The sequence below is a fragment of the Colobus angolensis genome, unplaced genomic scaffold (assembly GCF_000951035.1).
Source record: "Colobus angolensis palliatus isolate OR3802 unplaced genomic scaffold, Cang.pa_1.0 Scaffold389, whole genome shotgun sequence".
Classification (NCBI taxonomy): domain Eukaryota; kingdom Metazoa; phylum Chordata; class Mammalia; order Primates; family Cercopithecidae; genus Colobus; species Colobus angolensis.
This window is the reverse complement of record NW_012117254.1, coordinates 286,985-304,709: the sequence shown is the minus strand read 5'-3', so window position 1 is coordinate 304,709 and position 17,725 is coordinate 286,985. Positions and strand designations below refer to the sequence as shown.

General features: G+C 37.5%; 1 protein-coding gene across 1 annotated transcript in view; it reads left to right on the top strand.

Moving 5' to 3' along the window:
• PASD1 (PAS domain containing 1) overlaps positions 1–17,725 on the top strand; it is a 100,946-nt gene that overhangs the window by 56,966 nt on the left and 26,255 nt on the right. The window contains exon 9 of the mRNA XM_011954673.1: positions 1,376–1,481. Coding sequence (XP_011810063.1) covers positions 1,376–1,481 — 106 coding nt within the window. The remainder of the gene's footprint in view (positions 1–1,375; positions 1,482–17,725) is intronic.

Below are 17,725 nucleotides of genomic sequence, written 5' to 3'. Positions count from 1 at the left end.
TTCACCGTGTTAGCCAGGATGGTCTCGATCTCCTGACCTCGTAATCCGCCCGTCTCGGCCTCCCAAAGTGCTGGGATTACAGGCTTGAGCCACCGCGCTCGGCCAGTTTCTCTAGTTTCTTAAAAGACCTTTTACTGAATAATGTGGAGAATAAGATACATACAAGACAACATGTTTAAACAACATGAACTCAAGACGCTATAAGGAGAATGACTGAGACACAATAGCAGCACACTGGCATGCTCTTGTCTAGGTATGCATGACTTAAACATATTCTTGCATGCGCCCTAAAACAGATTTATTTAGCAGGTTTGGGTAATGAATTTTGTTTAAAAATTAGCATATCAGTGTAGCAAATATTCAGATAGTGAGAGTTTAGAGAACAAAGACACCCGTATTTTATTTAAAGGTAGAGCTTAATTGGATGAAAAATATTCTGATGCAGCAAGGAGCCAACTACCACATCTATGCCATAATCTTCATAAGATACATAAGAAAAGTGTTTTCTGAAGGCTTAAAATTGTGTCTTTTCTAATTTTGTAAGAAATTATGACTCAATTGTGGGTGAATGCACACTCTTTCCCCTTAAGTTCAAAACTAGACAATGGATTGTGTATCATGTAGGAAGTAATATAGAAAATGACACTTAGGGAAAAAACGGATGCATTTAATAAAGAAAAGTCTGATTAATTCCAGACTGCTTGTCCCTCTCATATCCCTCCCTCCTCCAACTCCATCGCCACTACTCTGGCCCCAGTCTCTTCAGCTCTCATGTGATGGACTGTTAGTGGACCTGGCTGGCCCACTAACCTGAGCTCTGTAAGGCAGGACCTGTCACCCTCATCCTTGTCTAGCACAGAGCCTGATATTGAGTAGGCAGAAGTGACATCTGCTCATTAACTGATTGGTTACTTGATCTTATCAAAATGGTAATACATTCCAGGCCATGAGATCTCTCAATCATTATGCAGTATTGTTAGAAAAAAGTGCAAACCAGTACCCTATTGCTTGATTTTTTCATAGACTTGTCCCTTGTCCCCATGATGTTTTCAATTAAAAAGGAGAAGAGATTGCGTTGTATCAGGGTTGTAATTTTTAGTTATTAATAGTCTGGCTTCCATTTTACCCTCTGGGGGATAGTTAGAAAAGCAATTGGTCACAAAGGTCATAGGGACCTACAGCTCCCAAAATGTTTCCCTTATCTTGGTAATTCAATTTTTTAAGAGTAAGAAGCATCCTGCTGAGCTTTTTCTATGCTTATGAAGGAAGCACAAAGATGGGAATTTGAAGTGTTTAGAAGAAAGGGTGTATTTCCACATAGAATGTCCTGTTTGTGCATGTTTAAGATTTGAGGCTTAAAAATCTTTCATTCCAGGAGAGGGCCTGAACAGCTGGGGTATTTTTCATTGAGTCTACAGATGCACTGGAGTGGAAAGTCTTGCTTTCCTGGACTACTGAAGGTAGAAAGAAGTAAGGGATTTGTGAGTCAGTGAGGGTCAGGCAAAGAAGTGAATATTGAGTAGCCCTCCGCTGTCTTGCTACTGCTGGAGTCAGAAGTAAGCAACTAAGTTACTTTTTGGATTTACCCAGTTGTATGTATTGGTAAGGCCCAAATTCCTATCATAGCATCATCTTTTAACACAGTGCAATTTGTTCTTCATACTTCATGATGCTATATTATGTTTATTACTCAGTTATTTTCTACACATCTAAAAGGTAGATTTTAGACTCATTGTACAGGTGAGAAAGCACACTCGCAGAGAATGTATGATTCATCCAAACTCACACAGCTAGTTAGGCAGTATAGCTGTATTTGGGACCTAACTTATCCTAGGCTCCATTCCACGAGGACACCAGTTTCAGGAGCTGTGGCTGGTATAAGATTCAAGAGAGAGGCCGGGCGCAGTGGCTCAAGTCTGTAATCCTAGCACTTTGGGAGGCCGAGACGGGTGGATCACAAGGTCAGGAGATCGAGACCATCCCGGCTAACACGGTGAAACCCCGTCTCTACTAAAAAACATACAAAAAATTAGCCGGGCGTGTTGGCGGGTGCCTGTAGTCCCAGCTACTCAGGAGGCTGAGGCAGGAGAATGGCGTAAACCCGGGAGGCGGAGCTTGCAGTGAGCTGGGATCTGGTCACTGCACTCCAGACTGGGCAACAGAGCGAGACTCCGTCTAAAAAAAAAAAAAAAAAAGATTCAAGAGAGAAAACTCAGTGAGTCTTTGGGAAGTACGTGACCAGGGATGTTAACTAAGAAAAAGCATTTTTCTTTTTAATTTCACCTTAGAGGGAGGAGACTATACCAATTAGTTAGTCCTAATACTTTTTACAAAGATGGCACATTTTTACCCAAAAGTAAAGTAGAAAACACTGGGAAATCAAATGATGAGTATTTCCCACGTTCTGATAGCTGTTACCTGTGCTTGCAAAGTCCTCAGAAACTCTGCTACAGGACTGGAATTGGTCCCTGGGGAGACTCCATCTGTCAGCAACTCCACCAGAAAGAATGTTCCTGCCTAATTCCTCTTTCAGTGAAGACACACCTTGTACAAAGGTGTGGGGAAAATTTTGCAAAGATGTGCAATGGTCCTAATTAATGAGGTTTTGTTGTACTGAGTCTTTTTACCGTACTTTACCGTATTGACTCCATTCCTTATGTCTGCCCCATCTTGAACAGAGGAGGAGCCTTGCACATCATTGTAAATGTGGCTAGCATGCCTAGTCTTATCACTTTAGTCCCAGCGAAACTTACTTATTCATACAGAAAATATTTAGCATCTACTATGTGGAAGTTTCTGTTCCAAGATGTAAGGATATGGTAGTGGGCAAAAGTCCTTATCTTCATGGTGATTACATTCTGGTGGAGGAGAAAGATAATAAACAAATCAATAGACTGTAGAGTAGGTGAGATGATGAGGGCCAAGGGAAAAAAAATTGAGCAGTGAAAGGGGGATAGGGAATGTTATTGGGGGAAGGTTAAATATTACTAGATTTTGAAATGGCATTTTATAGGTTAAAAATGGAGTAATGTTGGCAGTTCCCTGTGGTTCCCTTGTGGCCAGAAAGGGCCTCAACAAGAAGGTGACTTGAATTAACATCTGAAAGGAGTGGAGGAGCAAGCCTCGTGGATTTTGGAGGAGATATTCCAGACAGAGGGAAGAGCAGATGCAAGGTCCTTGAGGCAGAAGTATATGGCAAAAGCGTATGTTTGAGAAACAGCAAAGGAGCCAGTGTAGCTGGAGCAGAGTCACCAGAGAGGAACATCCAGAGCATGCAGGGCCTGTGAGCAACTGTGAGGGAAGGACCAGGATCATGTCAACCCTGCCTTGTGGAATAGCTCCTGCTAGAGTCATTCACCATTATTTCTCTTGTTTTTCAATGTCGTGTGGAGACTCAGTCAACACTACCTGCTCTCCCTTTGCACGTTACTTGGCCATTTTTACTAATTCTAGTCTCCTAATTCTACCTGTCACCTTTGGCAAATACTGTGGAGGTCTTATAGTATAGTTTTAAAACAACATAAAATTATGATTTTTAAAAACTAATGCTCAGGTTTTACTTCTCAGTTTTGCCATTTACAGGTTGTGTGATCTTGGAGAAGCCTGTTAAGTCTCATGTTCTTTATCTATAAATGGTGAAGATAATTACCGCAGAATGGGTATGAGGCTCAAATAAAAAAAAGAAATAAGATCTATATGTTTTGTAAAATACTATGCAAAGTCAGATTATTAAGAATTAGAAAGTCCTTCCAAATATGGAGTAATTATAATTTAACACTATAGTCCTGACTAATCTATACAGACACTATTAAATACAAAGGGCTATCTGTGAACATAGCAGACAGTCATGATCTGAAGTTTGTGTCTGGTGATTTCTTCAATATTCTTACTAATTTTCTATAAATTTAAGGTAGTTCTTTTTTTTCTGCTTAAAGCCAGTACGTTTTAACCTCCATACTGAGATGGTACTCTCTCCATTAACAACCAAGTTATTCCATGAAGAGCATCCATGTCTCCTTGCAGGGTGAAGTGGGTGTGGCCAACTTTGAATATGATGAAACTTCCAGCTTGGAGGCCACATCCAGCCAGATGATTCTATGCTCTTACACCCACCAGAGAGATAATTCACATGCTGACACCTGGTGTTAACAGATAAGGAAAGGAGTTGGGGCTTTTCAGGCTGACATCCAGGGAAAGAACCTGAGCCCATTCCCATGCAGCTGTATTTGTTAGATTTGAAGCCAGCCTCTTGGTGTACATTTAACTAGTCATGTTAGTAGTATGTACAGGGCCTGGTCCTTGAAAAGGACAGACATCAAAAAACATAGGTAGCAGGGATAGCAGTCTCAGGATTCTGGGTTTTATATATCATTTTTTTTTATGATGTGACTTCTAGCCAACCCATACTCCATCTTCAGCTACATGACAAATTATTTTGATCGTCCAAGAGCATAAAATCATTATACTATTAGATTTGCAATTGATAAGAGCAAATTTGTTGTTAATATTTTTTGAAAAGCTCTGTGTAAGGATTTGTACTCAAAACTCATTGAAGCAACACTGAAATCACTGACGGTTTAGACACTAATGAAAAAAAGAGTCTAGTAAATATAAAAGTTTAAAAAACTGGGACAAATTACCTGACATATTTGCCTGTTTTATGAAAAGCAATTTTAAATAAATATTCTGACAGCTGCATATTCTGCTCAAATAATAATGTTATTTTTTTCTCACAGTATTCATTTGTCACTCTACAATATAGATGCCCAGTTTGTGTGTTGGTCATCTGAAGATGTGGAATGCGATTCATCCAGCTCTCTTTTCGCTTAGTGATTTTTGCTTTACCTCTTTCTTATCTTGGGACCATTTTTTGCTTTAGCTCCATTGCCTTTTTTTTTTACTTTTTAACTTTTTATTTGAATATTGGCAGGAACTATATGTGTCCTCTTTTATCTATACTCACAACTTTTTACAGCTTGCCCCATTTGCTTTATTATCATTCTCTCCCTTTCTCTCCTTCTTTCAACTTCTTCCCATCTTTTCTTCCCTCTCTCGTCTCTCTCTCTCTTCATATAGATAGATATTTTGTGTGTGTGTAATTTATTATGAACTATGGAAGTACACCTCTATTTCTCAAATACTTCTATGTGTTTCCTGTGTTTAAGTTTATTATAATACATAACCTCAGTATGGTTATAAAATCAGGAATTTTGGTATCTGTGGAATATTATTATCTAATCCACAGTCCATATTCAAATGTTGTCAGTTATCTTTTGTAGCTTTTTTTTTGGTATAAGATCCAATTTAGGATTGTGATTACATTTAGTTGTCATATGTCTTTAATCTGGAATAGTTTCCCAGACTCCCTTTGATATTCTTAACTTTGAAATTTGTGATGAGTGCAGACTGAATATTTTATGGAATGTCCCTCCATTTGGGTTTGTCTGATGTGTCTTCTTAACTAGAGTCAAGTTACGCATTTTTGTCAGGAATACCACAGAAGCAATGTTGTATTCTCGGTACAACATATCAAAAGATGGATGATGTTGATATTTCTCACAAGCGGATATTAACTTTGATCACATGGTTGAAGAGATGTCCACCAAGTTTCTCACCTGTGAAGTAAAATTTCCCTTTGTAAATTTTAAGTAACTTATGGGAAAGTACTTGAAGACATGTAAATACTCTGTTCCTCAAGAAATTTTTACCCTCTAGTCTTAGTACCTGTTGATAATTTTCTAACACCACCATACCTTCTACATTTATTGGTTGGCATTTTGGTTAGGAAGTTTCCCCTGTGCCTCATTGATTTGTTATTTATTTATTCACTGGCTTATAATATATTACTATTATTACTTATTTCAGTGCTCACATTGTCTCGGAATTGGCCAGTGGGAGCCTCTTCCAGCTGATTCATCTCTTTTTAATGTGTCCCATCATTCTTTGAGCATCTCCCTTACTACCTGGCACAAGACTGTTCAGGTTCATTTTGTACTTTCTCTGCCTCAGAGAAATCAGCCAGTTCTCTTAGTCTGAGCAACTCCAGCTTCTTTAATTGGAAGTGTTTAGAAACCAAGATCTAGGCACTACTTGTGGTCATTGTTACTTGTGTGCTACTGCTTTTAAGTGTTTTCAGAACTAGGAAACAAATACACATGTACCTACATATAAAGATATATATCTATATGTATTTCCATATCTACCCATCTATATGTATGTGTACCTTTGTGTATGAGTGTATATAAAATAATACAAATCATGAGTTCATAGTGATGCTTCAGATTCTAAGCCAAAACCATAGGGTTCATTCTAGCCTTTCCATTTCTGTATTTGCAACACACTTTTCCAATAATCACAAAGGCCTGGCCCCATTGTCCTCAATATAGTTACTTACTTGCTCAAATATCAGATGCACAGAAAGTAGTTTTAGGATTGCCAACTTATATCATTGCAAAAAGAAAACCTTCTAAATTGAGTTTAATATTATTTACATTTGTAAAGTAAAATTTACATGTAGTAAAATACACCTATCTTAAGTCTATCATTCCATGAGCTTTGAATGAAGAAGCCCATGTAAACCTCATTCCTGTCAAGATGTACAATGTACATCATGGTGGCTATGGTTAACAACATTGTATTTTATGTTTGAAAATTGTTAAGAGAGTAGATTTTAAGTGTTTTCACTACAAAAATGATAAGTATGTGAGGTAATGCTTGCATATTTTAAATAGCTTGATTTAGCCATTCCGCAGTGTATACATATATCAAAACATTATACTGTACTCCAGAAATATATAATTTTTACTTCTTAATTAAAAATTTTTAAAGATAAACAATGTTTTTAGCACACTGGAAAGCTTCTTTGTGCCCCTTCTCTGACATACTCCCACCTAGAGGCAACTGCTGTTTTAAATGTTTCACTGTAGATTAATTTTGCCTTTACTAGAACTTCATAAAAATAGAACCAGACAGTATGTATTCTGTTGATTCTGCCCTCTAAGCCGGCGTAAATTGTATGTATCAGTAGTTCATTCTTTTTGTTGCTGAAAGACTATACCACAATTTGTTATGTATTTACCTTTTGATGGACATTTGTTTCTAGTTTTGGATTATTACAAATAAAGCTGCAATGAATATTCTTTTAAAAAAGGCTTTTTGTGGATATGTATTTTCTTTTTCTTTTTTTTCTTTTTTTTTTTTTAATTTTTTGAGATGGAGTCTCGCTCTGTCGCCTGGGTTGAAGTGCAGTGGTGTGATCTCAGCTCACTGGAACCTCCGCCTCCCAGGTTCAAACGATTCTCCTGCTTCAGCCTCCCGAGTAGCTGGGATTACAGATGCCTGCCACCAGGCCCAGCTAAATTTTGCATTTTTAATAGAGATGGGGTTTTACCATGTTGGCCAGGCTGGTCTTGAACTCCTTACCTCAGGTAATCCACCCACCTTGGCCTCCCAAAGTGCTAGGATTACAGGCATGAGCCACCGTGCCTGGCCTGTATTTTCATTTTTAAAATGATTTCTTAAACAATTTATCTGTTAAATTGTGTAGTAAAATTGTTTTTTTTTTCCTCTTGGTATACAGTTCTGTGGATTTTAAGTAAGCTACAGATTCATTCAACCACCGCTGTAATCAGAATACAGAACAGTTCTGTTATCCCTCAAAAAACTTCCTTGTCCTGCCTATTTATTGTCAGCCCTACCCCACCTCACCCTAAACTCATTTCAGCCACTGATCTATACTTCATCCCTATAGTTTTGTCTTTTTGAGAATGTCATATAAATGGAGTCATACAGTATGCAATCTTTAGAGACTGGCTTCTTTCTCAGCACAATTCCTTTAAGATTCATCCGAGTTGTTGCATGCATCAAAGGTGTTGTCATTTTTTTAAATTTTAGCCACTAATAGGCACATAGTGGTATTGAGTTATAGTTTTCATTTGCATTCCCCCTAAGGACTAATAATGTTGAATATCTTTTCATCATTTTCCATCATTGCATCTTCTTTGACAAAGTGTATGTTTTAATCTTTTGCCTAATTTTAAAATTTTGTTGTTTGTTTTCTTATTGAGTTTTGAGAATTCTTTTTTTGTTTCATTTTTTATTCACAAAATATTTTCTCATATTCATTGTCTTTAATCTTTTCAGCATCCTGCAAACATTGTTCTAATATTAATTTTGTAAAGTCAGAGCAGTAAAAATTAAAAATGTGGTCTCCAAAGCTAACAATCTGGGTTCAAATTCTGGGTTTGTCACTTATTGCTGTATAACTTTAGCAGCTTGACTTCCCCGAACCTTGGTATCCTCAACTATGAAATCATACTTATATAAAACCATCATTCCCAGCAAACTGTCACAAGGAGAGAAAACCAAACACCACATGGTCTCACTCATAGGTGGAACTGAACAATGAGAACGCTTGGACACAGGGCGGGAAACATCACATACTGGGACCTTTCAGGGAATGGGGAATGGGGGAGAGAAAGCATTAGGAGAAATACGTAATGTAAATGTCAAGTTGATGGGTGCAGCAAACCAACATGGCACATATGTATACCTATGTAACAAACCTGCACGTTGTGCACATGTACCCTAGAACTTAAAGTGAAAAAAAAAAAAAAAAAACAGAAGAAAAGCAGTAACAACACTTGCTGAGTGCTTACTATGTATCAGACACTGTTCAGAATATTTTAAACACATCTTAGCTCATTTCATCCTCACCACAGTCTATGAGTTTTGAGAATTCTTTATACATTCTGGATACAAGTTATTTGTTCAATATTTGATATGCAAGTACTTTCTCAAGTCTGGGACTTCTATTTTCATTCTCTTAACAGTGTGTATTTTGCAGAACAAAGGGTTTTTATTTTAAGGAAGGAATATTTTGTTATTTTTTTTTCTTTGATGGATTGCTTTTGGTGTCATGTCTTAAGAATTCATTACCAAACCAAGGCCACATAAACATTTTTAGTTTTTTTTTCCCAAAAGTTTTATCATTCTGGATTTTAAGTTTGTATCTATGATCTATTTTGAGTTAATATTTTTACAAGGTGTGAAATTTAGGTCAGAGTTCATTGTTTTTGGTATATGGATGTCCAGTTGTTCCAATATCATTTGTTGAAATATGATCTTGTTACTGTCCTGCTCAAAAACTTTCAGTGCTTTGCCCATTGCACTTAGAATAAAATCCAAACTCCTTTTGTGTGGTCTGTAAAGCATACTGCTCTCATGCCTACTTATTTCTGAAACCTCATTTTGTGTTATATTCCTTTTTGTCTGTCAGACTTCAGCCTCCCTGGCTTCTCTTTTCTGTGAATTCTCAACACTCTTCCAACATAGAGTCTTTGCACATGTTTGTGTCCTCAACCTGAAATATTTTTCCATTATGTTGCTCAATAGTTGGCTTATACTCGTTCCCGTAAGTTCATTTTTTATTCTCTCCTCTGGCATTCTGCCCTTTTCCTTAATCATACTTATTACAATTTTTAACTTTATAGTTATCTCTAAACTAATCATTCATTGTCTGGATTTCCCATGAAACTGTAAGATCCATGAAACTGTGTTTGCAGTGCCCACTACTGTGCCTATCCTCATAAAACTTGCTGCCTAATGCTGAGATGTACAACTAAATGAGAAACCACAATATTACAAGAAGCTACACCATTCTGCATAAATGCCATTTAAGTTCATTCACTATTTCTACATGGACTAAAACGTTTTTCCCCTCTGTATTTTGTATACTTGAATCCTTCTCACCCCTCAAGAAACAGTTCCATCTTTCGTCTCTGAGAAGTTCCTCCTGGTGCCCAGCTCGGAAGAGCTCTTCCTCCCTGCTTTCTACTCTCCTACTGACACTCTCCACTTTGCCTTGAGATCACAGAGACTGACTTAGCTCTTCTCCTAGAAAATCAAAAGCTTGCTAAGAGTGGGATCCAAATTGCATTCAGCTTCTGTCTCCCTCAGTACACAGACCAGCTCATTTTATTCAATTAACTCATTTTCTGATTTCTAGAATACAGTCACGTGTTTATCCATGGGTCCATCTTGCCGTTGGAAACTAACAGAGCTGATTTTCAGAACAAAAAGAAAACAAGGGCAAACTTCAAATCATATCTCATATTTGCACAGCCAACACATAGGCCATTAGCGTTTTAATAAGTAGCAAAGACATAAAACATTTTCTTTTAACATGTCCCGGGACTTGACTGGTCTCTGTTGCTTTCCCCAACTGGCTCAATAATAGTCTTATAAAAGTGACAGAAAAACCATACACCATGTTACCTTAGAGGGATGACTGAGTGGGTTACAAAAATAGGAAGACTCAGATGCCAAATAAAACATGGGCTCTTTGGCAAAACCTTAGCATGAACATATGGACCTAGTCCAGGCGCTCTAAAGTTACTGGCTGTATTAAAAAGAAGTTGGACCTGCCCTGTTTTATGATGTAAAAATGTGTGTGTGTTTGTGTGTGTCTTGTTTCATTGAAGTGAAAGCAAATGATTTTAACTGAATAGTGACAAACATTAATTCATAAAATAGTTTTTAGACTCGAAAAATATTTGATAATGGATCCAAATATGAAAATAATGAAATATAAAAGTCAATGTAGTACCTTACAAACTGTAGAAATTATATCTGAGCTGTCAGTTGTAGTCATTCAAAAACCCTGTCCTCTTTGAGTGAGAGATGCATCCCTATAGAACATCCTGTCCTCAGCTGGAAGGCTTGGCCTTAAGGGCTTATTAGTTAGTGGGAACAGAGCAAACTTTCTTTATATCTTACCACACAGTTCTGGTCTTAGTATAGTCTTGTGTCTGATTTATGAATTTCTCCTGGAATGAATTTTCCACAAATATATGATGGGGAACTGTGTAGCCTTGACATTCATTCTGCCCATGAATGTCTTTAGTGTTAGCAACTGGCATCCAGGCGTTTTCCAGTGACTCACCAACCAAAGCTATACATTGCCTTCTCTACGTTTGAAAAGGGGCAGGGGGCGGACCACAGAACACTAATCAGATTCTAAAGTTACTTTCATGTTTACTTAATATTTCTACACTGCTCAGAGGAAGCCAATATCAGCAATATTCTTTTTGAGATGACAAAACCTTGAAACTTTTTTGGTTAATTTTAGAGCAATAGAGTTTTTGTTGACTTAGTGTTCACTTTTCTGTTTTGTCTTTATTATTTGACATTAGGGCAACTCTTACCATAGATTACTTGCTCTTCAGGGTATATGAGACTAAGATTTCTACCATGTTGATGATCATATTTACTTTTTAAGTGTAATGAATATTGTGCATTACTTATTTTTTTTTAATTCTGGTGAGGAAATACCACCAAGTGCCGTTTGCTGTTTTTCCTCTTTTGATGTGTTTGTGAAAAACTGGTGTAACCAAAAAAGCACATTAGAGGAATTCAAAATGGCCCTTTAGAGAGTGATGGTTTCTATGAAATGGATGGAGTATGATTTTAGTGGAAATTTTCCCATTTTGACTTGATCCTTTGTAAAACACCTAAATGTATCAGAGTCACACCATTTGGCTTCTTTTTAGTTGTGTATTAGTAATTATTTGAAGCAAGTCTTTACCATACAGCTAAAAGAAGAATTGAATTTTCTTAGCTATGCCATAAAACTAATTACCTGCCAGATAAAAGGGACCTCATGTTCTAAATAGTTGAAATTCAACATTTTGTTTTAAATCTTCATTTTCTGATATGTAAAATTATCTGAATTAATCTGTATGGTGTAGTTTCAGTCATGTATCAGCTTCAGATATATCAGATATGTATATATGTTAACCCACTCAAAGAATATGATTTTGAAAGCCACAAGAATCCATATCTGTGTCTCATACAGGAAGACAGGAAGGCTGAAATGGAAAGATGCATATAGACCCTAACCCGTTGTCTCGTGAAAGTCAGTCCTCTTCATGCTGTGGCCAGGGAGCAGTAAGGGGTGTGATGCTCAGGGTAGGGAATTGGAGAGGAGAAGGGTGCATTATTTCCTGAGTCATCTTGTTTCACTTTCTGCCTTCTCTCAATCCTAATACACACCATAGGCGTGTACACACGTGTACACACACACACACACACCCCAGACATTTTCCTTTTCCATCCTTTTAGGCCCTGGGGTAATAAATTACTCTGCTGGAGAGAACTGGTAAATTCAAATAGCACACTCCTTCCATTCAGAATATCTGAATGAAATATCATACTTTTCCCTCACATCAAAAAAAGACAGAACTTTTTGTGACTAAAAGTTAATTTCTTAAGCCAAAAGAAAATTTCTGGAAGCAGTCACTCAGGAAGAGTTTCCTAAAACATTCATACGCTAAGGTGGTAAACAATGGGATTTGTTGTCCCTTTGTTAGCAAGAAACCATGATCTTGAGCAGCTTCAGGTCCATTAAGATCTCTCCCAAGTGAGAATGCAATGGGCTTCTCTGGCTGTAAGTTGTCCATTGCCTCTGCTTCCATTGGAGAGAAAGAAACCAATCACCTGCTCGTGTTTTTTCAAATTTCCAAATCCATTCTTACGTTGTAAAAAACAGGCTGCTGCTGATTTTGGCTCACAGGCCATAGTTTGGACAAAACCCTTATCTATTCAGAATACTAAGTATCTGTTCATATCAATGTATTATTCTTGATTATATGCAATGACTACATTCTTGATTATAGTCAATGGATATTATTTTCAACATTTTAAGGAATGTTTAATTTGTAAAAAGTTAAAAGTTGCAGAATGGTTTACCATTCTTATGAATAAAAACAATTTCAGGACTTCATATGAAAGTTTTTAGTTTATGCTAATTTAATAATACATTTTTAAAGAATTCATTTTCTAATTTTTCAGTGATTTAGCATGTTTTCAGATTTTATCAACAATATCATCAAATGACTCATTTGCCAAATTTACCATTTTCCCCAAACTAGTATCTGTGAACTCTGACAAGCTTAATGACTTAGAGTGGATTGAAATATTTTAACAGTTTTTGAAGATACTTAGGATGTATTGTGCTTGGCCAATTTTTCTGTTAACATTTTAAGGAAGGTTCCATTTGTCTGTACCCCAGGTCCCTTACTGCTACAGCTGAATTGAGCAGGGGACAAGAGAAGGGAACTTGCGATGGGGGAAAGAAACAAAGGAGAACCAGCATCCAGCACAGCTTGGGCTACCAACCCCTGAAGTTGGGTTGGGAGGAAATGAGTCCATGAGAGAAGGAGATGAGGAACTCAGCAGGTGTCTGAAGCCCTCAGGACTCTGAAATCCTTCCTTCCTACAATAGTCTTAAACTCTGCCAACTCAGCACACTTAAAATTTTGTGAATAGCTTAAAGAAACAGGTTTTTGGTAAATCAATATATTTGGATAATTTGACAAATTGATGGTTTGATTCATGTTCATTCAGTCCATTTGTCTCCTGGCAAGTTGACTTTTGGAAAATTTAATATTAGTAGATTGACTTGGGAAGTTGGTATGCTTCCATACTGAAAAGCAGTGGCTTTCCAGAGGCAAAATTAAGAAAGAGCCAGGAGTGGGTCAAGATTGCATCCTTTCTGGAAACAATAGTGTGCACAAACTACCTGGCAAAGTTGGTAGCAGCTCATAGTTATCTGCAGTTCATTCTGTGGAGGATGTTAGTGGGTTAACTTGTGGTGTGAATATAAAGTGATGGAACTGATCTTAACATATGGGCCTATCGATTTCAAAGACATACACATTTTGGTAATAGAGACAAATGAAGGCATCACATGCCTGTATCAAAACATTTCATGTACCCCATAAATATATACACCTACTATGTACACACACAAATCAAAATAAAAAATAAAAGTAAAAATCAACAAATTAGGGCATATTGGATGTGTGGCATGACAAAATCAAGGCATTTCTGGCTGGGATTAAACAAAACTAGAGATTATTTTACTACTCCCTAATGGTGACACAACTATTGCCCTTACTGGCATAAGGAGTTAGCAGACTGAGTTCATATTCTGGCTTTGTCATTTACTAGTTGTGAACTTATATGTTATTCACGTTATAAAGCTTTATTTTCCTCATCTATAAAGTGGAGACAATAACAGAACATATGTCATTGAGTTATTGTAGGACTCAGAAAGGTAATATGTAAAAGATACAGACCCCATAGTAGGAACTTGGTAAATGATAGTGTCTTTTCTGTCAGTCAGAGATGAGATTGGTTGTGGGTAGGGAATATGGTTAGTTAGCAATTACCTTAAGATTATTGAGGGTGATGATGAAACATTCGCTTCAAGTTACTGATATTCTGAACCGATCAAAATTACATCCATTGACTGTCTGCCTTTAGCTAAGGTTCCTAAAATGAACTAAATTCATCTTCAAATAATGTAAATCTGTTAAGACAACTGTCTCCAATTATTTAGTTAGTTAAATTTGCTATATTGAAAGAGAAGGACTAGTCAGATATTTAGAAGGCAGTGTAGTTATTTTGTATTCGGAAGGATCAAGATTTGTACATTGATTCAGAGGATATTTACAAGTGTACATTGTATGCAGAGCCCTGTAGCCACAGAACACACTTCTCTTCTCCCCCTCAAAGGAGGATATTGATCTAGGTGATCTATAGCAATAGCAATGTTCCCAAGTCTCTCAGTGCAGTTTCAAGTCACAAAACCCAGGCTCTTGATCCCTATTCTGCTCATCTTAACACTAGAGCACCTGCTTCTTGGCTCCAAAGGAATAGAGAAATGATAGCGCATGCAGAACTCATCTTGCAGGAAGACGTTTTCTAGGAGAGAGAATTAAAATTACAAAAGAACAATTATAAAGCAAATTACAGTATCATCCCTCTCAAATCATATAGTTAAGTGGAATAGAAACTTAGAGACGTAGGGTGGTCAATGAAAGAATGGCTAATGAAGGCATTTGAGCTGACCACACTTATGGGGACTCTACAGATTATAATGTACTTTTTCTTTTTTTTAATTTTTCAGAATTTTGTTTTCACTTTTTGCATGCGGAGTTGAGAAAAATATTTTTTCTACTTTTATTTAGGTATAATTGACCAATATTGAGGGTGTGTGACCCCAGCTTCTGTTCACCTTCCATGGCATGCCTAGAATACTGAATAAAATAGTAGGGGGCTAGGGCAAAGAGAGGCTGTTTCAGGCTTGATTCCTAGGGAGCCACTTAACAGGAATCCTCTTCTAAGAACATAGTGACTCTTGAGGAGAGGTAGGCTTTGGAGCTGCTAGTATCTAGTTATCCGGGATGGCTGAGATGCAGTTGGATTTGAAGGAAAAGTTGATACCTGATCCTTGACTCAAGATTTTACATTTCAGACAGGGCATGGTAGTGAGCTTCCTCTGAGAGCCTGTAGACTAGCCTTGGTTAGAGTAGCCTTAAAAATTAGCTTCTTAAACTTTGTTCATAACCTGCAACCAAGAAAGGAAATCTGGTTTTCTTTCCTTCCGTCACTTCAGATTATATAATCTCAGCTGTAAATTAAATAGGGAGAGACATTTAGGATTATATTTTTACTGTCATCAGTTTCCTGACTCTCTGCCAGAACTGTTCAAAACACACCTTAGTTTGTACTCCATTGCGTATGAAAGGATAGCATTCCTTTGACATCTTTTTCATATTTACAGTTTCATTTATACAGCAAATAGAAGTAGATGATATTTTAAGCCAAGAACAACCTTGCATTAAAGTAATTCAGCAGTGTTAAGCACTTTACCAATGGATATCAAATCTCGGTAAAATATTTAAAATGAAGAGAGAGAAGAAACATGAAGGGCTCAATTTAAGAGTAACATTTTGAGATTTTACATGATGAAACAGAGATACTCATCTTTGTAGAATTAGGTGTTCTTTTATGTAACTACAACTGTCAAAATGTTCTTTGATCTTTCTCCTTCTTTTTAAAAATTAAGTGATACAATTTGGAAAAAAGAAAGTTGTGCTTGTATCTGTTCCTACCCAAAGGCCAGCAGTGGATATGGCTGCAAACCCTCTGTTACATGTTATATCCCATATCCTGAGCCTGAATTCATTATTAACATGCACAAACTAGTTAGGTATGAAATATTCCCTAATGTTTTTCTTTAAAATTGTAAGTGCTTCTCTGTGGCTTTTAATTGTGAGGTGTTTTGTTTTGTTTTCGGGTCTCGCTGTGTCGTCTAGGCTGGAGTGCATTGGCGTGATCACAGCTTACTGCAGCCTTGACCTCCCCAGCTCAAGCGATCCTCCCACTTCAGCGTCCTGAATAGCTATGACCGCTGGCGTGCACCGCCACATCTGACTTATTTTTTATTTTTTCTAGAGATGGAATCTCACGGTGTTGTCCTGGCTGGTCTCAAACTCCTGGGCTCAAGTGATCCTTCCACCTTGGCCTCCCAGAGTGCCTGTGCCTTTTATATTCTACATCAAATATTTGCCATTTATATTAACTTATGGAGAGGCAAAAAATGTAAATTCACTGAATAATTTGGAAAATATTCACTTTTATTTATATTCTTGATATTTAAGTCAGTGGATTTGAAACAAAACATACTTGCTTCACAATATATTGCTGTCAGAGAGTTTTGTCCAGAAAAACTTACTGCATCCTTTAATACAGCACTATCCAGTAGAACTTTCTGTGATGATTGCAGTGGCCTATAATCTGCTTCATCCAACACAGTAGCCACTAGCTATGGAGCACTTGAAATGTGGCTACTGTGACTGAAGACTACATTTTAAATTGTATTTAATTTAAATTAACTTAAATTTTGATTTAGCCACATGTGCCTAGTGACTGCCATATTGGACAATGCAACAAGCAATACATTCATATATTGTTTATCTCAGATATAAAGTTACTCACTATTTAGAAGCCAATATAAAGGTATTAGATTGCTTTTAAGGAACAAATAGAAGCTCCAGCTTGTCCATTAAAATAATTTTGTCAATCCAAGCAGATTGGGATGAAGGATGTGAAAACATTTTGATTGAATTGACTGCTAAGTTTTATCTGTTTATTCCTTTATTTACTTAGCAAATATCCATTAAGCACATAGTAATTGCTCTCCATTGTGTGAAGTGCCTGGGATACAAGAAGTTGATTTTTTTTATTTTTATTTTTTTGAGACGGAGTCTCACTCTGCCGCCCAGGCTGGAGTGCAGTGGCCGGATCTCAGCTCACTGCAAGCTCCGCCTCCTGGGTTTACGCCATTCTCCTGCCTCAGCCTCCCGAGTAGCTGGGACTACAGGCGCCCGCCAAATCGCCCGGCTAGTTTTTTGTATTTTTTAGTAGAGACGGGGTTTCACCATGTTAGCCAGAATGGTCTCGATCTCCTGACCTCGTGATCCGCCCGTCTCGGCCTCCCAAAGTGCTGGGATTACAGGCTTGAGCCACCGCGCCCGGCCTATACAAGAAGTTTAAAGCATGTTCATTGCCTTGAAGAAATTCACCCCGTAGAAAAAGTAGATAGAAAGTAATAAGAAACATTTGTATAAGGTAGAAGAGAGTTGAGAAAGAGGGAAGAGTCTAGGATAACTTGTAGATTTCAGTCTTGAGTGACTGGGTGGAGGGTGGCACTGTTCACCAAGTAGGAGACACTGGAGGGGGAACAGGAGTCTATACCATGTTGAATTGAGGTTAGATATCCACATGCATGTGCTGAAGGCAGTTGGATATGTGGGTCTACAGCTTGGGAAGAGGTCTTGAGGTAGAGCTGTGGGAGTCACCCATAGTTGAAGCCAAG